The sequence below is a fragment of the Squalius cephalus genome, assembly GCF_949319135.1.
Source record: "Squalius cephalus genome assembly, chromosome: 15".
In the NCBI taxonomy this organism is placed as follows: Eukaryota; Metazoa; Chordata; class Actinopteri; order Cypriniformes; family Leuciscidae; genus Squalius; species Squalius cephalus.
In genome coordinates this window covers 7,402,830-7,424,841 of record NC_137136.1, presented here as the reverse complement: position 1 = coordinate 7,424,841, position 22,012 = coordinate 7,402,830, and the positions used below count along the sequence as shown (strand labels likewise).

Genomic DNA, 22,012 nt, shown 5'->3' with positions numbered 1-22,012 from the left:
ACTCAAGAGACTTCAACTTTCACGGCGTTTATGTCTTATTGGAAACACGTGTACACAATGGAGGTAAACATTTAAATATATTACGTACAAGGATTGGTTTCTACCATGGAAATGGAAATCTTCCTCATCAATATCTATAAAAATGGATTATTCGAATCTTTGTAGTAATCTGTGATTGGTTAATCCACACCAGCGCTGAGAAAAGGAACAGGGAACACGTGACAAAGCCGTCCGTTTTAGACGCAATTTAGATGGTTAATTTTGCCTGGAAAAAAATTACTGAGAGATTTTACATTTAATTAAAGATGAAAAAAACTCAAACGAAGAGTTAAAACAAGCGAATTAATTTTTAAACCCACTAAACCACGCCCATCTTTGACACCCATTTCATGCTAATTGCCATTCCACCCTCTTATTCAATTTCCATGGCTCCAGTGAGAGTCATTCAGCTGGAGACTGATCCAAAGCATCAGAAGAGAGAAAGACGTGAGGATATAAACTGCTGTGCATCAGAAAGAGACGATCATGGCATCGATAAATCTCGGGTTTAACGGGGCTCGTAAAAAAGCAGCAGCGCGGATCCGAGCCGTAGAGAGGAGGAATCTGATCACCGTGTGCAGGTAAAATCTGATCACACATTCATCATCTGACACACACACTGACTGCAGCATACCGGCGGCACACAACATGTGTGATGATGATGTCATTGTTTTTTGTTGTTGCAAGTTTGTTTTTGCTTATTGCTGATGCTGGATGATGATCAGGCTAGATTAGATGATGTACTGCGCACAGGAGCGCTGTTCTGAGATCTGTCATCAGATCATCACGCCATTTAGATGGAGTCTATAGAAAAAGTACTAGGATGAATGCTAATATACAGTGGTACTGACTTTACATTGTGCTACAAGAGACTCCAAGAAAGCGTCTAAAAACGTTTTACAAGGGTAGGCTATATGTTTTTTTTTTTTTTTAATTCTACTATGGAACCATGTCCAAAATAGGCTACATGGTATTGCAATATATGTCCAAAAAAATAAATAAAAATAAACTAAAACAAAACGGACCACTATTTGGTTTTATATTACAAAATAATTATAGCTTGTGATGATTGAGTCTTAAAGGGATAGTTCACCCACAAATAAAAATTCTTTCATTAATTACTCACCCTTTTGTCGTTCTAAACCCGTAAGACTTTCGTTCATCTTCGGAACACAAATTAACATCTTTTTGATGAAATTTGAGAGCTTTCTGTCCCTCCGTTGACAGCTACGCAACTGACACTTTGACGGTTCAAAAAGTTCATAAAAAAATTATAAAACTAATACATATGAAATGAGCGGCTTAGTCCAAATTTTCTGAAGAAAACCAGTCGCTTTATATGATGAAAAGATTGAATTTAAGCTTTTCTTCACATATAAATATTCATCAACTCTACTCAAACACCAGTTGTGGTAAACGGAAGCTCAAGCATGTTCGCTTGACGTGTGAGAACCAATGAGGTTCATTCTCGTGTTACGCATCACGTTTGAGCTTCCGCAAGAACCAATGAGGTTTGTTTTCTTGCGTCAAGCAGGTTCGGTTGAGCTTGTTTATGTTCTTCTGATTAATGTTTAAAAAATGTACTGTGGTGAATGCTAATATACCACAGTACTATTTATTTGTGTTCCAAAGATGAACTAAAGTCATACGGTTTGGAACGACATGAGGGTGAGTAAATAATGACAGAATTTTAATTTTTGGGTGAGTTAACCCTTTAACAAAGATTTTAACAATAAAGGGTTTATTTATGCACTAATAAAGTATGAGAAAATAATAAAGTATTTTAATATACTAGTTAAATTTTTTTTTTTACCTCAGCAAAAAGCATGCTTCTACCTAAATTTGAGCAAAACTCCAAAAACGTACATGCATTCCATTCAGTGCAATTTCCAGCTAAAAAACAATTAACAATTGTTTAAAAAATGTCTGCAAATGTGAAATAAAATCCGTATTCCGATCTGAACATAGCTTTTTTTTCTTCCTTCTTTTTTTTATATGTTGTATATTGTCTTTCCACAACCTTTTGAAATAAGTAATGTCAGTGGTACTTGCTGGAGGACTTTCCTTGTGTCTAGGATAGGTAACACATCAGAATCATAACATTTGTATATAGCTGAATATGAATTATTATGTTAATATGTCTAATTAGGCAGTGGTGCACAAGGCAAGTTTGAAGCAGGAACAGCATCAGTCTGAACACAAATGAATGTCATACCTATAAGGGGGCACAGCAGGAATCGGCCAATCAAAAGGCTCGGAGTGTGACGTAATTTGTCTACACAATCACAGTGAGACCGAAGCTCACGACTCAGACAAATAAAGCCATTTTACTGTTTGTGTCTGAGGAAGAAAGAACAGAGGAACAGATAAGCAAAATCCCTTTCCTCTCTTGTTTATCCTGTGATATCTGATCCAGAGTTCATTCAGGACTGAAATAAATGGCCGCTGGTCTATATGAGTGATAAAGCTGTCTGTGATGTTCAACGAATCATGAAATGAAGTGCACTTTGTCAGAAAGTCTTGAATGAAGTCTTAAATGCTCTTAAAATGATCATGAAACTTCAAAGTCCAGAGATTTTGTGGACCTTCTCAACTGAAATGCCAGGCTGGTTTAATCTACGTTAGATGTCACAGGATGGCTTCTCGAGACATTCAATTTTTGGAGATGGTGTTATGAATATCAGATTTAATATTCTCAGTGTGACCTTTCATCAGCTTATTGAGGTAATCTCTCTCTGTGCAGTTGTGTATCATTAAACATTTTAAGCAGTAATACGATACATTGGTGTCACATGACCTCATTACATTGCATATTTAATTTTAAATAACTTTTGGTAGTCTGATCAAATAAAACTCATTAAATCGAGGCTGATATCAGTTACGGTTCATTTATCACATTGGAAATGGAAGGTCAGCTTGAGCACAGTGCATTGTGGGATACAATTTTCTAAGTATTGTGTTTTGCTGCTGAAACTTTGCATGCTATTCTGAGCGTAATACCTCTCTTTGCTCAAACATAAAAAAGGTTCATTTTAATTGGCCATTTTCTATAAATGTTGCCATTATCACACTGTCAGTGTTATTTTTGCATTATTTAATATTTTGAATTAACTTTTATCATAAGACTTACACACACAAATACACACATAAGCTTTAAGGTATTTGCAAATCCTTGGCATATAATACTGCTGTGCATTTCATAATAGGTTTGTTTTTTGGGTTACGTAAAGATGATAGTTAATCGTCTCTGGTTCAAACATCTTTTTTTCACATTTGCTCTGCGTGTTTTAGAAAGAAAATGTCAAAAGTGAAATTATCTCTGAAATGACATTTGCATGGAGGCTGCTGGGTATTTGGAAGTCATGAGGAGATGCATTAAAGCTGCACACAATGAAAAGGACAGTCATTTATGCCATAATTACATCTAATGAGATCGTAATGAACGGCTCTAATGGTGCTCCACACAAAACAAGATATCTCCTTTTTACTCTTGAATGCTCTTTTAGGTTTTTTAAAAAGCTTTATTTTAGGGTTTTACTGGACCAAAAGCAGTGATGTTATTGTTAACTAAAACTATTAAAAAAATAATTGTGTTAACTGAAATAAAGCTGAAGTAAAATAAAATATAGATATTAGATGAAAAACTTAAACTAAGGAAAACAACTAGAAATGTCCCCTTGGCTACTAACTGAAATAAAACAAATGAATATAACGCTAAATAGAAATATTAAAAATGACAATTTTATTCAAATTGAAAGTGAAAATAAAAGTGAATTCAAAATAATAATAAATACTATAATAGAACATAAATAATACTAAAATAACACTGCCAGATCATTCTGCTCATTCAAAGTGTACAAAGACATTCGACTGACAATTGATTTTGGTCGAGTGTGATATTACAGTGTTATAAAATAGCCAAATCTTTTATTAGACTGAATTTTTGTATTTTACATGCTGAATGAAATACATTAATAATCAATATCTCTCTCACTTCCTATTGGCATAATGGGATTGTTGCATTTAAATATGGCCAAATCTTAAAAGGCAGCATACTTATGTTAATAATTTATATAATTAAAGTTTGTTCGTGTTTTACTGTACAAGCTGTTTAGACATGTTTGTGTGAGTTTAAGCTGTATTGTGCAGATTTCTGTCATTCTCATGATTGTGTATTTGTGTGTGTGTGTGTGTGTGTGTGTGTGTGTGTGTGTGTTTGAGTATGCAGGTTCTCAGTGAAGACCCTCATTGATCGCTCATGTTTTGAGACGATAGACGACACATCTGCTGAGTTCATCAACTTTGTCTCCATTTTAGAACATATTTTGAGCCACAGACTGAAAGGTGAGGCAGAAACACACACACACACACACACACACACACACACACACACACACACACACACACACACACACACACACACACAGTTTGTGTTTCACTATGAAATTATGAAGAGCATTTTATCTTGATCACATTTTTAGCTAACTAAACTGGACCTGATATTTAACCCTCAACTATATATATATATATATATATATATATATATATATATATATATATATATATATATATATATATATATATATATATATATATATTCTTCATTTGTTCTATATGGCTTTGGCAGTTGTAGTTATAGATAACTATAGCATCGTATAGTTTGTTTTAAGTGTTGTTGTTAAGTTTTGCTGTTGCTTATATATTGCATATAGCAAAATAGACCTTATTCAGAGCAGCGCCATGACAGAAAAAAAGCAAAAGCAAGGCTGTGAGTGAGGGATAGACTGAACGTGTTTTCAATGGCATCTGCTTTAAAAATATTTTTAAAGTTCCTAGATTACTTATAATTTTCCACAGTGGAAAGACGTTTTTTGCAGTGTTTCGTCAGCAGAACAATCCAAAAACACCTTAAATAACAGTACAACCCACCGAAGAGATGCATGTCTATCCCTCACAGCCTCGCTTTCATTCCCGCTAAAAATCAAAGATGACACTGCTTTGAACAAGGTCTATTGTTGATGTGTACATTTTAAAAACAGAATAAAAAGTTGATTATCAAGTTTTTTTCTTTTTTCTCTTTTAATGAAGTCAAAGCTGATGCATGTTTCCTCAGTTGTGAGATCAACATCATAATATCCCAACACACACATAATCTGAATAACTTTTGAAATGAGTTTTGCCAGAAGCTTCACACACGGTTACTGATGCTGTGATGCATGCTGCTAAAAGTCCCACTCCCACAGCTGATGTAATGAGGTATAAATACAGCATAGAGTCTCATTTTGGGTTAGAAGAGCTCAGACAACTCTCGCTACATGGCAAAACAGCTCTCATTTGCATATCGCTGATTTTCAGTCTTTCAGCTATACTTGATCTTTCTCTGTTTATGCTCTCAGAAACATCTTAAAAGGCTAAAAATCCCTGTGAAGCTCATCTCTTGTCTGATTCACCCCTTTCAATTACTAGCTCAGATATTTACCCACAATGCCACTGCACCAAAACATAGTGCAACTGGATGTAATCAAAAATAAAAAAGTGTTTGTTTTTCTAAAATAGTTTTGCATCTGAATTAATGCATAATTGTTCTTGTATAATGAAACTGCTTTTTCACTGACTGTATTGTGTGTGTTTTCTCTGTGTAGGTCAGGTCAGCTGGTTTGGCTACGAGAGCCCGCGCAGTTTCTGGGATTATATACGTGTGGCGTGCATTAAAGTCCCACACAGCTGCATCCACAGCATCGAGAACATGGAGAACGTCCGCAGCTCTAGAGCAAAGGTCAGGACTCGCATGTCTGTATTCAAAAGTTTGTAGTAATTTAAAAAAAAAAAATTATGTTTTTAATTTTCTTATCCTCACCAAGGCTGCATTTTTCTGATGAAAAATACAGTAAAACAGTAATATTGTGAAATATTATTAAAATTTTGTATATACTATACAGGGATGTGATTCCCCCCCCCCCCCATTTTATGCAGATTTACGTATTTTCCGATCTTAAAAGTATTCGTGAATTGCGTAAACTGAGGGAAAACATTTTTTTTGGAGGGGTGGGGTTGTATGATGATTGAAATCGTCAAATGACCATAAACATTTACTAATAAATAAAGTGCAAAATGTTATGTTTTCTAATACATTTATTTAATGCACGGATTGATTCTGACAGCGCTGCGGCGCCATCTGCGGGACACCCTTAGGGCTGAACACAGAGTGTGTTTTTCCATTCCACTGCGCTACTTTTCCGTTTTTTTTCAATGTAAATATGTACTAGACGGACGTCTTTAACGTTGCGCCCGCGCCTCGCATCTTTTGCAGTGTCTCGCACGCCGCTCAGGTTAAAATACGTTAAACTTTTACAAAACGTGTTTCTAGACCTTGAGCTCCAGGGTTCACTTTCTGTCCAGAACAGGAACATGCTGGACAAGGTGACTAAAATGGGCAGGAAAATTACTGGATCTGATGTTAAAAGCATCTCCAATCTCACAGATCAGTATACCCTCAATTTGGCTCTGAGGATACTGGATGATCCATCCCTGATCCCACCCACTTTGCTCAGAGTTTTCCCCCCTCCTCTCTGGACGTAGATTTCCAATGCCCCTAACAAAAACCAAACGTGCCATTACATCATTTGTGCCGAGGAGCATTCAGTTACTGAACAGATCAGACACAGGCACATAGACATTTTTTAAATGTGTACTATTGATTATTTATTTAATTATTTATCGATTCATCTTAGTTATTGGACTGATGATTGCATGTCACCACCATTGCTGTGTTGTTGTTGTTTGTTTTGTTGTACTGTATCCTCTATGTTATCTGTGTTAATGTTCAATGTGGCTCCCTTGAGTGCAAAACAAATTCCACTCGGGGCAATAAAGGTTTCATTCATTCATTCATTCATTCATTCATTCATTCAGAAAACCAATGATATGCTCTTGTTGTGTTGTGGCGACATCATGTCAAAATAAAAGCTCAATGGTTTGAAAGCAAAGAAATTAAGGCACCCATCAATGTTAGTATTGTTATATTATTGTTGTTCTGTAAAATGAAATAAAAATAAAATAATAATGATAATAATAATTATTGTTATTCTTAATAATAATAATAACAATAATAATATAACAATTGTGTTAATTATTTTAATATAACATTGTGTTATAATGTATTATATAATAATAATAATTATTATTACTATTAAATACTCAATTTTTACAGTGCAATATTATTTATTAAGATTTTGAATTAGCTTTAAGTTTTTGTTTGAGTAATTTCGTTATGTGCTTTTGTAATTTTTATTAGTTTTTTTTTTATATTTCTGTTAAGCTTGAATTTATATTTATTACAGTTTATTTAAGTTTGTTGCCAATGCAACTGCAACATTTAAAAATTTCATTTTAGTATTTAAATATAACTTTAAGTTTTTCATCTGATATTTATATTTTATTGTATTTAATTTTATTAAATAAAAGTGATTTTTAATAGTAACACTCGCATATGATCACAAAGTGTACACAAACAAAAACCAGAGGAAATAAGACACCCCAGAGCAGACCTGCCCTGTTTACATCTGGTATTATCATCTGTCTTGTGTGATCCGATCACAAGCGATCAGCTATGGCAGATAGTCGGCTCAAATGTGTTTCCATACTATCAGGGATAAATGGGTGTCTGCATCTTCACTCGGTTGAATTACTTCCGTTTTAAAGGCTTTTGTGGTTGACAGGTAAGAGCAACTCTCTCGTTCTCTCTCTCAGGGTCGTGCCTGGATTAGAGTGGCGTTAATGGAGAAGCGTTTGTCTGAATACATCTCTGCAGCTCTGAGAGACTTTAAAAATACAAGGTACTGTAACTTTACGCAGCACTCACAGACACACGCACTGAGACTCTCATTTGATTGCTGGCTGATTGTGATAAAATCTTTCTACAAAGTCAAGTGTTGTCAAGCTCTCCACAACACTCACTGTTTAAACATGGCGACATCACCAAAATAAAAGCGGCGACATCACCAAAATAAAAGCAGCACCATATGGCAAAAAAACGTAAGACAGAATTTTGAGTCAACAAAATTGCATTGTGCCATCAATAATTCTTCCTTGTATACCAGTTTAATATGCAGAGACATCTAAAAGTTAGCCATATTGCTTATAGGTGAAACTGGAAAAATTAGAATATCGTGCAAAAGTTCATTTATTTCAGTAATTCAACTTAAAAGGTGAAACTAATATATTATATAAACTCATTACGTGCAAAGTGAGATATTTCAAGCCTTTATTTGTTATAATTTTAATGTTTAATTATAATGTTATAATTTTTTTCATAAGCTTACAGCTTATGAAAACCCCAAATTCAAAATCTCAGAAATTTTGAAAATTTTCATAAGCTTTTGATGCGAGTTTGTGGGTGGGAACAATGGAAAAACTGTTAGCCTGAACAGTCGGAGATCTGAGAAAACGGTCAATATTTTGGAAATTCTTTGGAGTTTGTTTGTGGTGCTGAAATGATATATGGTTCTCATGATCTTAGAAAACCTAAAAAATATCACATTTACAATTTGTCAATTTAGTCATAGAAATTGATAAAATATTAGAATATATGAAAATTCAATTGTGTATATAAATGTTTTTAAAATATTTTTTTTGCTTGTGATATTGCTCTTTGTGAATACATACAATTTACATTTTTTTATGTATTGTTTTTTATAGAAAAAATACACAACCGTCTGGGTCTGTACATTTTTTTTATGTTTTAGAAAGAAGTCACTCTTGTGAAATATTATTACAATTTAAAGTAACTGTTTTCTATATAAATATATTTTAAAATGTGTGAATTTTCTGAACTTTCAGCATCATTACTACAGTCTTCAGTGTCACATGATCTTTCAGAAATCATTCTAATATACTGATTTGCTGATTTGAATTATTATTTATTTATTTATTTTTATTTTTAGAATTCTTTGGTGAATAGAAAGTTCAATGAACAGCATTTATTTGAAATAACAAACTAATTGAATAACAATGTAAATTTCTTTATTGTCACCTTCAATTTAAAAGATTAATTTCCCAAACTTTTAAACGGTAATGTGTCTCTAAAATTATTCAAATAAAAAAAAGCAAACAACTACAAAATCATGGACATATAAAAGTTCTGCTAATTGTTGTTCTCTGGTCTTCATCAGTTTTTGTGTGCTGAAGATCTGTCTTGTGTTTGTTTGTCAGGAGGTTTTATGAGGAGGGGGCTATAGTTCTGGGGGAGGAGGCGGGGCTTCTGGCAGATACACTGATTGGACTGAATGCCATTGACTTCAGGTACGTTCATGTTCATTCACTTCCTTTCAGTGGGTGGCAGTGACATTCAGCTGTGCCACAGCAGGACAGGATGTTGATCATTTATTAAATGGGTGGCTCTCCATAAACACCTGCTGACATGAGCCGCACACACTCCTGTAACCCACACACACACATATATAGATGCAGAGAACAACCTCTGTATTGTTTTGTAGGGTCATCACATCCCGTAATACTCTTCCACAGTTCTCATCTAATAAAGTGCATTTGTTGGCTTATGCTGAAATCCTCATCTTCAATTGACAGTTTCTGTCTGAAAGGGGAGGTGCTGGATGAGACCTGTCCCGTCGTCATTGACTACACGCCGTACCTTAAATTCACACAAACGTAAGAGTGGCACACAAAAACGCACTTATAAACATGCTGGCATTGTCCACATGCTTTAGACCTGCGATTGAATATCATATCTATATACATTGTGTGTGTGCTGTAGTTCTGACAGCATCAGCAGCGACGAGGAGGAGATGAGAACGCTGGGCAGCAGCGGCAGTGAAGCAGGCACTCCTGAATCCCACATGGCCGCCAGTCTGATGGCCGATCAGAGCACCTGGTACAGCAAGAGCAAAAGACTAGAGCAGAAATACAGAGTCGTGCTGGAACAGAAGGTGAGGACGGTTACTAATCATACTGCTTCTGCTGTATTCAGTATGTATAGTTTACTGTACGTACATGATCCACTACATTTGCCAAATTCATAGTTCACAGCCAGAGCACGCTGTGAGCTTCCCTTTCCATTTGTCTTGGTTCTCACTGGCTGTGCATGAAAATCTTTCAAGCATGCTGTGTTTATTTGATCAAAACTTCAGAAATATTATTATAAATATTATTACAATTTAAAATAACTGTTTGCCATTGTAATATATTTTAAAATGTAATTTATTCCGTGATGCAAAGCTGAATTTTCAGCATCATTACTCCAGTCTTCAGTGTCACATGATTCTTCAGAAATCATTCTATGATGATGATTTGCTGCTCAATAAACATTTATTATTATTATAAATGTGCTGCTTAATATTTTTGTGGAAACGGTGGTGTATTTTTTTCAGGATTTTTTTGATGAATAGAAAGTTCAAAGGAGCTTAATTATATTTATTTTAAATAAAAATATTTTAATAACAGTGTAAAAGTCTTAACTGTTATTTTTGATCAATTTAATGAATCCTTGCTTGCCGAATAAAAGTATTGATAGCTTTAAAAAAATCTTACAGACCCCAAACTTTTGAATGGTAGTGTATACACTGATTCAGATTCTGTACTGCCTTTACAGTGTTTATTATTATTACTTATTAATGCTAACTGCTGTTGAACAAAAAAAATCATCATTTTAAGTTGTTTTAGATTATTGAATATCAACAAAAGGCTAAAATCTATTTATTTTTATCTTCATCACTCAGCCCATGCTTATGCATGTGTTGTTAAAACCTCATTATTTAATCATTTAAATCAGTTTTTTTTTAAACCTTTTTATGTTACAAAAGTCTTATTCTTCTTAAAATTGGCATAAAAGTTAAATTTCATTCCCCCAAGTATTCTTTTTTGACACATTTTCTGATTGGACAGCAAAAAAAGCAAACGATTTGTTGCAGGCTGTTTACATACTTTTTTTCATTTTTATTTTAAATAATGTCATATAGAATATATACTGTGCCATATTCAGAAGCAGTAACCTAGTTTTCCATATCATTTGTTCTGAACTTTGAATGTTAAACTGAGTGCTGTTTCTAGATCAGTGATTCTCAGAGCTCCTGATTTTAAGTATCTAGTCTGACACCCTCAAATCAGGTCATGAGGTCTGTATGGTCTGTAATGATGAGCGGATGAGTTCAGTCAGGTGTGTTAGATAAGAGAGACATCCTGGGGGGATGACCATGAAACACTGACACGGATTGCATTAACTATTCTAACTTTTTAGGGTTATCTGGAGGAGCTGGTGCGTCTGAGGGAAGCTCAACTGTCAGAGACTGTCTCTCAGAATAAATGTCTACTGCAGCGGCTCACAGACACGGAAATCAGCCACAAAATGGAGAAAGAGCAGCTGGAGATCATCATACTGGAGCTGCAGGATCAGCTGTAAGTTTGAACTGGAGTTATTTTAGTATTTCACTATTTTATACTGAATACATGTGTATATTAATATGTTTCCTCTGAGGTGGCAAGGGAGGCAGTGTCTCCTCAAAAAATTGGATGAGAAATTAATCCATACAACAATGCAAATATTACAAAATGTGACATTAAAAATTCGTTACTCATTTTTCTAAAGAACACTATCCAACAGCGATGTTACAGCGGGTCGTCGCGTCTCTCTTGCCTCCCCTGAGCCCATTGAGTTTTAACAGACCCCCTAAAGCGTGCGGTGGGTTTAGTGGGGGGTAATTGCGAATAAATGGGGAAAAGTCACATGAGAGGACGCAATGCCTTCATCGTGCTATGATTGGATATGATTGGTTCGTGTGATAAATCCCACCTATGTCACATCAAAATCAAACTTGAAATGGCCTGAAAGCATGATGACTGCGGGGTTTTTTAGTAAGTAATCAGCTTTGTGTCTGTGATCAGTGTTTACCGAGCTTCAAAACTGATGATCCGAAAATAAGTTGACTATTAAAAAGAACAGCTTAACATCAGTTCACAAATAAAATGTTTTGTTTAAATTATTACAGCCTTTAGATATTATTTTGGAATAAATGTAAAAATGCTTGAAAACACTAACTTGATGAGATTTATGCTTGGTTTTGATTAAAAAAAAAGAACAATTAATAACATTGTTAATGTAGAAATACAGAATAGAGTTGTATTTAGTTTCTTTCTTTTTGATCTTATGTATGTATTTAACCAGGAAAATGTGACAATATTAAGTGTATCTGGGATATGAATTTACATTTGATTTATTAAAAAACGGAGGACTTTGCCTCCTCATATCAGAACACCACTGCACACCACACACACACACATGCACATACATATATATATAAAATGTTAATTATTTTAACAAAAAAATGGGGATCATACAAAATGCATGTTATTTATTTTTTTTTTTTAGCACTGTCCTGAATAAGATATTTTACATGAAATATGTTTGCATATAATCCACAAGACAAAATAAAAGTTGAATTTATAAAAATGACCCCGTTCAAAAGTTTATTTACCCTTGATTCCTAATACTGTGTGTCGTCTTAGATGATCCATGGGGGGTGAAAACTTTTGAACAGGATGAAGATGTGTACATTTTTCTTATTTTGTTTAAAGATCATAGTTTTTCATTTAGTGCTGCCATTCAGAAGCTACATACATGTTTCCCAAAAGGCAAAATAAATACAATTGACCCTGATCTTCAAATTCAAAACGTTTTATTCTGGAGCATCACAGAATGTAAATTCAGCTTTTATTTTGGGCAGTTTTGCTGCTCAGGAAAACAAGGGACTCGTGAGCAACCACTACAAAACAACAAAAAACAGTCGTGGATCATTAAGGTAACGACACATTATTAAGAATCAAGGGTATGTAAAATATCAGGTCATTTTTATAAATTCAACTTTTATTTTGTCTTGTATCATTTATGTAAAATATCTTATTCATGAGTCAGTTCTAAATAAAAAAATAACATGCATTTTGTATGATCCCTCTTAAGTTAAAATAATTAACATTTTACAGATTGTCCAAGGTGTAAGTAAACTTTTGAGCATGACTGTATATGCTTTTATTTTTATATTTCCAGTTTTAATTTCAATGAAATATTTTTGATTTTGCTTTTGTGTTAGGCAATCTCGGCACATTTTGAATTGAATGATTAAACTTGTGGTTGGTTAGTGAATATGACACTGGATTTTGCAATGAAATGCTGCATGCAAAAGTAGTGCAACTATTTAGTAAATTTGCCTTTGTATGCGTCATTCGTCTTCACGGAAATATGCTGTTGGAGGGGAAAGTTGGTCTCCCTGTGAAGAGATTTTTGCATTTTTCATGCAGTTATTATACTATTCGTTTAATTTAGTTGCACAAGATGCTGTAGCAGAAGAACACTTAATCTTTAGCATTTTCCATGGCTGCAGAGTGTCAGTACAGATGATCTCTGAATGTTTCCGATTCGGTTCTCCTCTCATTCTGTCAGACAGCTGGAGTTCACGGTTCAACTGAGCTCTGGAGAGAAGATAGACCAGAGCAGGGTTGCTATGGAGACAGACGCAAATAAGTTAATAGATTATTGCAGCATGTAAGCGGGGAGAGGATTTGATCGATGAGAGAGGGAATGAATGAAAGAATAGAGGAAAGGAGAAAGAATGCATTTGTTTGCATGTACTTTTTTTTTTTTTCTTGGCTCTCATTCTTACAAATCAAACTTCTATGAATGCGCTTATACTATGTTGTGATTTTAAGTCAAAGCCAAACATTATCATCAAGCACAACAGGGGAAGTGTCACGCTTTTGCTAAGCGTGGTGTATTAAAGAGCATGATGAAGAAGATTAAAGTAAACAGACTTTATTAACAGAAAAAATATTTCATCAAACTCAACGTAGGCATTATTGAGAACCGACAACCAAGAAGAGAAACGCAGGCAAATAAATACTGAGAGCAAACAAAAATGCTAGGTGTGACAAATGAGGGACTGATGAGTAACCATAGTGACAAACTAGAAGTGATGAGTAACCTAGGAGGAAAACTGGGACAAAGGAAATGGGTGACTGAAGACAAACAAAATAAAGGTCTATCTTTCTTCGAGTAAATCTATCTTTCTTCAGAATTTTTTAAAATAAATTAATACTTTTATTCAGCAAGGATACATTAAATTGTTCAAAAGTGACAATTTAGAATGTTTAAAATGTTCTATTTCAAGTAAATGCAGTTTTCTTTAACTTTCTATTCAGTAAAGAATCCTGAAAAAAATGTATTGAAGTTTCCACAAAAATGTTAATCAGCACAACTGTTTACAACATAATAATAATAATAATAATAATAATAATAATAATAATATAATGATAATAATTATAATTTTTTCTTGAGACCCAAATCAACATATTAGAATGATTTCTGAAGGATCATGTGACACTGAAGACTGGAGTAATAATGCTGAAAATATATATTTGCATCACAGGAATAAATTACATATTAAAATATATTAAATTAGAAAACTGATTTTTAAACTGTAATAACATTCCACAGTTTTACTGTTTTTTGTTTTTTTTTTGGATCAAATAATTTTTTTGAAAATACAGTAAAAAATTCTTTCTGACCCCACACTTTTGAAGGGTAGTGTATACTATGTAGTGTGCAGTATACTAGTTAGAATTCCAGCAAGATCTAGTTTGATCTGGAGAGAGGTCGCTGATGGTAAAGGATGGCCTGAGGTGTTTAATTGGATCATTGGAACAGAGTCTTCAGTCTGTGTCTGGCAATAGCTGCTTAGATCTGGTCATAAAAGAGAACTTTTTAAGCAGTTTATATGTTGTTTATGGAAGTCCGTCTCTGTCCATGTGAAGCTGTTTGTGTTTCACTGTATCAGCTGCAGAGGTCCATCTGGCTGAATCAATACAGAGAGCCCGCGAGTGTTTGCTGACCGCCATGAGTGATTTTTCAGCTGAGTAGTCACTTTGGAAATCCAATTGCTGACGTTAAAGACACTTTTTATGGATGAGAATATTTTACATTAAATGCCATGTTCCAGATTTTGAGTTTTGATCAGTGACTTGTGAATGAAGATGGGTTATATATACACACACACCACCCACTTTATTAGGCGCACCTTGCTGCTTGTACCAGTTTAGACCCAATTCTGCCTTCAGATCTGCCTTAATTCTTCATGGCATAGATTCAACGAGGTGCTGGAAACATTCCTCAGAGATTTTGGTCCATATTGACATGATAGCATTAGCATCACGCAGTTGCTGCAGATTTGTCGGCTGCACATCCATGATTTGAATCTCCAGTTCCACTACATCTCAAAGCTGCTCTATTGGATTGAGATCTGGTGACTGTGGAGGCCATTTTAGTTTAGAGTGTAGAGTGTAACTCATTGAAGTGTTCAAGAAACCAGTTTGAAATGATTTAAGCTTTGTGACATGGCATGTTATTCTGCTGGAAGTAGTCATCAGAAGACGGGTCCACTGTGGTCATAAAGGGACACGGTCAGCAACAATATTCAGGTAGTCTGTGGTGTTTAAACGATGCTCAATTGATACTAAGAGGTCCAACGTGTGGAAAGAAAGTATTCCAGACACCATTACACCACAGCAGCCTGAACCGTTGATAAAGGCAGGATGGATCCATGCTTTCATGTTGTTTACACCAAATTCTGACCCTACCATCTGAATGTTGCTGCATGAATCGAGACTTATCAGACCAGACAATGTTTTTCCAATCTTCTATTGTCTGATTTTGGTGAGCCTGTGCGAATTGTAGCCTCAGTTTCCTGTTCTCAGCTGATAGGAGTGTCACCGGTGTGTCTTCTGCTGCTGTAGCTCTTCTGCTTCAAGGTTCGACATGTTGTGTTCAGAGATGCTCTTCTGCTTCAAGGTTCGACATGTTGTGTGTTCAGAGATGCTCTTCTGCTTCAAGGTTCAACATGTTGTGTGTTCAGAGATGCTCTTCTGCTTCAAGGTTCGACATGTTGTGTTCAGAGATGCTCTTCTGCTTCAAGGTTCGACATGTTGTGTGTTCAGAGATGCTCTTCTGCTTCAAGGTTCGACATGTAGTGTGTTCAGAGATTCTCTTCTGCTTCAAGGTTCGACATGTAGTGTGTTCAGAGATTCTCTTCTGCTTCAAGGTTCAACATGTTGTGTGTTCAGAGATGCTCTTCTGCTTCAAGGTTCGACATGTAGTGTGTTCAGAGATGCTCTTCTGCTTCAAGGTTCAACATGTTGTGTTCAGAGATGCTCTTCTGCTTCAAGGTTCGACATGTAGTGTGTTCAGAGATGCTCTTCTGCTTCAAGGTTCGACATGTAGTGTGTTCAGAGATGCTCTTCTGCTTCAAGGTTCGACATGTTGTGTTCAGAGATGCTCTTCTGCTTCAAGGTTCGACATGTAGTGTGTTCAGAGATGCTCTTCTGCTTCAAGGTTCGACATGTAGTGTGTTCAGAGATTCTCTTCTGCTTCAAGGTTCAACATGTTGTGTGTTCAGAGATGCTCTTCTGCTTCAAGGTTCGACATGTTGTGTTCAGAGATGCTCTTCTGCTTCAAGGTTCGACATGTAGTGTGTTCAGAGATGCTCTTCTGCTTCAAGGTTCGACATGTAGTGTGTTCAGAGATTCTCTTCTGCTTCAAGGTTCGACATGTTGTGTGTTCAGAGATGCTCTTCTGCTTCAAGGTTCAACATGTTGTGTGTTCAGAGATGCTCTTCTGCTTCAAGGTTCAACATGTTGTGTGTTCAGAGATGCTCTTTTGCTTCAAGGTTCGACATGTTGTGTGTTCAGTGATGCTCTTCTGCTTCAAGGTTCGACATGTTGTGTGTTCAGAGATGCTCTTCTGCTTCAAGGTTCGACATGTTGTGTGTTCAGAGATGCTCTTCTGCTTCAAGGTTCGACATGTTGTGTGTTCAGAGATGCTCTTCTGCTTCAAGGTTCGACATGTTGTGTGTTCAGAGATGCTCTTCTGCTTCAAGGTTCGACATGTTGTGTGTTCAGAGATGCTCTTCTGCATCAAGGTTCGACATGTTGTGTGTTCAGAGATGCTCTTCTGCTTCAAGGTTCGACATGTTGTGTGTTCAGAGATGCTCTTCGGCTTCAAGGTTCGACATGTTGTGTGTTCAGAGATGCTCTTCGGCTTCAAGGTTCGACATGTTGTGTGTTCAGAGATGCTCTTCGGCTTCAAGGTTCGACATGTTGTGTGTTCAGAGATGCTCTTCGGCTTCAAGGTTCGACATGTTGTGTGTTCAGAGATGGTCTTCTGCTTCAGGGTTCGACATGGTGTGTGTTCAGAGATGCTCTTCTGCATCAGGGTTCGGCATGTTGTGTGTTCAGAGATGCTCTTCTGCTTCAAGGTTCGACATGTTGTGTGTTCAGAGATGCTCTTCTGCTTCAAGGTTCAACATGTTGTGTGTTCAGAGATGCTCTTCTGCTTCAAGGTTCGACATGTTGTGTGTTCAGAGATGCTCTTCTGCTTCAAGGTTCGACATGTTGTGTGTTCAGAGATGCTCTTCTGCATCAAGGTTCGACATGTTGTGTGTTCAGAGATGCTCTTCTGCTTCAAGGTTCGACATGTTGTGTGTTCAGAGATGCTCTTCTGCTTCAAGGTTCGACATGTTGTGTGTTCAGAGATGCTCTTCTGCAGACCTCGGTTGTAACGAGTGATTATTTGAGGTACTGTTGCCTTTCTATCAGCTGAACCAGTCTGGCCATCCTCCTCTGACCTCTGGCATCAACAAGGCATTTCACCCACAGAACTGTCGCTCAATGAATATTTTTCCTTTTTTAAGAACCATTCTCTGTAAACCCTAGAGATGGTTGTGCGTGAAAATCCCAGTAGATCAGCAGTTTCTGAAATACTCAGACCAGCCCGTCTGGCACCAACAACCATGCCACTTTCAAAGTCACTTAAATCACCTTTCTTCCCCATTCTGATGCTCAGTTTGAACTTCAGCAGATCGTCTTGATCACATCTACATGCCTAAATGCATTGAGTTGCTGTGATTGGCTGATTAGATATTTGCTTTAACGAGCAGTTGAACATGTGTACCTAATAAAGTGGCCAGAGAGTGTATTTATTCATCTACTGCATTTTCGTCTTTTTAGCACTGTCTCTTTAAATGTTGATGTTTGTTCCCCCAGGACGGTGCTGAAGAACCACGACATGCGCTCCAGACAGGAGCTTACCTCGCACCTGACAAACCAATGGCCCTCACCTGGCACCTTGGATACCAATGCTGTTGCATTGGACACGCTCCTGTACAGGAAGTGCACAGGACCATGGGAGGAGTATGTGCTTCTTGTTTTTGTACTTGATAAATGTATCCTCTCAGATTATGCACATCCTTATGAGAAACACCTTCAGCTTCATACCACAACTCATCTAATATTGAATTCCAGTCAAGTTCCTCATGGTCAGCGAATGATTCAGGAAGCAATGGCTCTCAGGCTCTAGTTTTAGCTCATGTCTGCAGCTCTCAAGTCCCATTACAGTATTGGCATACTTCCTATAGTTATCACTCTCATGTATTGATAGCCTACAGAGGGTTATTAAATAGGTTGATATAATTGTAACCCAATCTGGTAACAGTGGTATTTCCAAATATTTTATTTCATTATTTTCATGACAATTAAGCACATTTCCTCCCAAAGTTTTCATTACTGTCATGTGTTTAGACCTTTTTTTAAACTCCCATTATTTTCAGTGAGGATTCTTGTTAAATGTTCATTACTGAAATGTATTATTTTTAATGTATTTTTTTAATTTTTTAATTTAAATATTTGTATAAGGCATAAATACTACTTGTATAATTTATACACATTTAATACAATTTATATACACAACTGTTTTATACAGTTGTTTATATTTTATAGTCCATCAAAGAAAACTTCAGGATGACCATGGCACTCTTTCGAATTAAAAAGCCTTTATTATCAGATGGCTACATACAAAAAATCTAAAAACTTCATATATATTGGACTGTTTATATTTTATCTAAAAAAATATTTTTTATATAACATTCTAAAAACATAATATATATATATATATATATATATATATATATATATATATATATATATATATTAGCTATTTAATTTCTATATTAAATAATTGTTTATATATTCTAATATGTAAAAAAGTATTTTTAATATAACATTCTAAAAAATGTTATGCAGTCACATTGTAAATAATCTTTTTAATTATTTTTCATTTAATTTTTTTAATATTTGTATAATAAATATTAGCATAATGTTCATGTTGTAAGAAATCTTGATGTTTTTAAAATATATTTTTTTTAAACAAAATGTAATTTTTCATATTTTATAACCCGTGAGTGTGTCTACAGGAAAAGCTTCCAGAGTTTGGAGCAGCTTTCTGCAGATATGAGTCTCTCTCAGACGTCCCTCGATCCAGCACAACTGAACCCTCACAGTCTGGACGGCAAGGCAGGACTCGCACACTGGCACAGAGAAGGTTTGTGATGTGTGTTATGAGTCAGCTATGGTGACATCATTCTCTGATAACAAGCTCTATTATAAATGATGTCATTTCTCAGTGGAAGGGCCCTTACACCACCTGAGGGAAGATAACAGCACCCCTTCCTCAATATTTGTCAGAATCTCATGAAAAATATGCATTTTTTTGCATTGTGATATTAATTTTTGATTAAAACGTTTAACATAGACCTCAAAATGACATTTCCACTTTAAATTGTTATAAATCTTGAACACTTCGGAGTACAGAATTTGGTAGACACATGGCAGATTATTGTAGAAGTGAAAAAATGTGAAAGTTTAAGTTTATGAAAAAAATTGATAATATTTTTGTTTTTTATTAACAAATATATATATTTTACAAAAAATGTTGTACTAAAACTGCAAGAAAATCAAAGTTCTGTTCCAAATCTTGGGTTGATATCTCAAAAAAAGATTTTGTTTGGGCGCAGTACCAAACGTTTGCACTAGATAACATCCAGGCTCCATTGGTGGCCATATAAAGACATTCCATTTCCATAATGGTTTGAGTTATCTGAACCATATATTTCCATAATTCTCATACAATTTATGAAGTAGACAACCGATTCAGTAGTGGACAGTATTTGATTTAAATTTAACCTCTAACAAACACATAAAAGACGTGGAAAAAACACAAATGTATTATAGCTCGCCGCCGCATCACAAATGGAAAATCTATAATTTCTTTCTTTATATTTAAAACATTTTCAGTCTTTTTTTCTCTCAAAAAACAAACTGAGTTTTCTACCAATATTTCATGATTTTTCATGTTCATCGCCATTTCAAAATAAAGGCCTGAACACGCCTTATGAGTCTGAAAATATACTTGTTTCAAATCAATAAATTACTGTACCTTTGTCATTTGTATTGTACATCAGACACCAAATATGAAAACCAGATATTGTAAGCTTGCAAATGATATATAGTTTGTCAATATTACTTTAGATATTATTGTTTTAAATGTATAATTGCAAACGTCCCAACGGTGGGACAGTGACAGTTAAGCAGGCATTACAAATAATAGCATATAAACAATAAATAATGTATGAATAAATACCTTTTTTAAATTAGAATAATTCGATTTTTTTGCATTCCAGTAATGAGAATTGATGGGACAAAATATACATAAAAAAATGGGAAAAAGTCCTAAAATATGCTAAATATGTTTACATTGTTTTTTGCTTACAAATTCACATCAACATTCATCAATGAATTGTGGGGTAGAGTTTCCAGTGTTATTTTAGTATTATTTAAATATTATTATAGTATTTTTTTTTTAGATTTAAATTGGCTTTTATTATATTTAAATGTATTATTTTACTTTAATTCAAGTTTTATTTATTTTCTTATGTGCTTTTATTATTTTCATAATTTTTTTATATTTCTATTTATTTTGTAATTTTATTACTTCCACTTCAACTGTTTTTCAGCTAGTTGCCAAGGCAGCATTTCTGATTTTCCAGTTTCTCCTTCTAATTTTCTAGTTTTTCTTAGTTTTTCATTTATTTTATTTCATTTTATTTTATTTATTTTATTTTATTATTTATTTTTTAAATTTATTTTTATTATTTTATTTTATTTTATTTTACCAGAATTATTTTGAATAGCTTTCAGTTAGTTAACAAAAACAACTTGCGTGTCTTTGTTGGTACGGTATACTGCACATTTTACAGTAGCAATTGTAGTAGGTCATTACATATTCCATGCCTACAGAACATTCACAAACTCTGCACAGCACACAGAAAGCGTACTGCAGAAAGAGTATAAAATCTTTGTTGCTCAGATGTTGTGTCTGTCTACTGCTCTGCCTTTTGCCTCTTTAATAACATGAGCCTTGTGAAATGATATTAGTAATGTCTCCACACTCTACTACAGTGTGTATATGTGTTTTCACAGGGAAAGAGGATACTCCATCTCTAAGGGGTTTGTGTGGTTCGTTAACCTCAGTGGCCAGTTACAAATCTCTGGCCAGTCTGAAGTCCAGTGAGTATCTGGCCAGTCCAACAACAGACATGACCAGCCCAGGACTGACCCCGTCCTGAACACAGAGACAAGTATGGACATATACACGCACACAGGCTTACGCACACACAAACACACCGTCCTGCTTGAGATGGTGTGGGCTTCACATTAAGTAGAAGAAATGAAAATCTACCCATCTGTACCATCTTCAGAGCTTCTAAGAGACGTTGGAGAAGATGACACCCCAATGCCGTCCTGAGTGGTTTTAGTTTCATTTGAAGTGCAGTTTCATTTTCAAATGTGAACATTTGGTCGTTGAAGTCCATAGCTAGTGTAAGCATTAGTGAATATTGAGCATAATGAATCACGATGAACGACAATCTTGACTCAGGACATCAGTGAATTTCAGCTATTTGTGGAACATCAGCCTACAGTACCCAGTTCAAATGACTGCTGATTTTACAAAGGCCATAGACAAAGCTTTTCCTGCTGTTTTATTTTTGTGCTCCTGTTCTTAATTTGTCCTTAACACAGGGTCATT

General features: G+C 35.1%; 1 protein-coding gene across 2 annotated transcripts; it reads left to right on the top strand.

Moving 5' to 3' along the window:
• Window positions 1-4: 4 nt before the first annotated feature.
• Window positions 5-21,767, top strand: rundc3b (RUN domain containing 3b). Of its 2 annotated transcripts, XM_079893753.1 has the most exons (12): window positions 5-63; window positions 436-620; window positions 4,268-4,383; window positions 5,682-5,815; window positions 7,789-7,874; window positions 9,250-9,339; window positions 9,625-9,705; window positions 9,812-9,983; window positions 11,291-11,448; window positions 18,136-18,282; window positions 19,341-19,468; window positions 21,406-21,767. In XM_079893753.1, the coding sequence occupies exons 2-12, from the start codon at window positions 526-528 to the stop codon at window positions 21,549-21,551; spliced, it is 1,353 nt and encodes a 450-aa protein (XP_079749879.1). In that variant the 5' UTR covers window positions 5-63; window positions 436-525; the 3' UTR covers window positions 21,552-21,767. The 2 variants fall into 2 exon arrangements, with proteins under 2 accessions (XP_079749879.1, XP_079749880.1); XM_079893754.1 differs by lacking the exons at window positions 5-63; window positions 18,136-18,282 and having other exon boundaries at window positions 375-620.
• Window positions 21,768-22,012: the final 245 nt, after the last annotated feature.

Bases quoted from the DNA above. Each gene is read 5' to 3' on its own strand.
- rundc3b (XM_079893753.1), top strand. From the start codon at position 526: ATGGCATCGATAAATCTCGGGTTTAACGGGGCTCGTAAAAAAGCAGCA. The intron at 4,384-5,681 runs GTGAGGCAGAAA...TTCTCTGTGTAG, and splicing joins TTTGAGCCACAGACTGAAAG to GTCAGGTCAGCTGGTTTGGC. The intron at 19,469-21,405 runs GTTTGTGATGTG...GTGTTTTCACAG, and splicing joins CGCACACTGGCACAGAGAAG to GGAAAGAGGATACTCCATCT.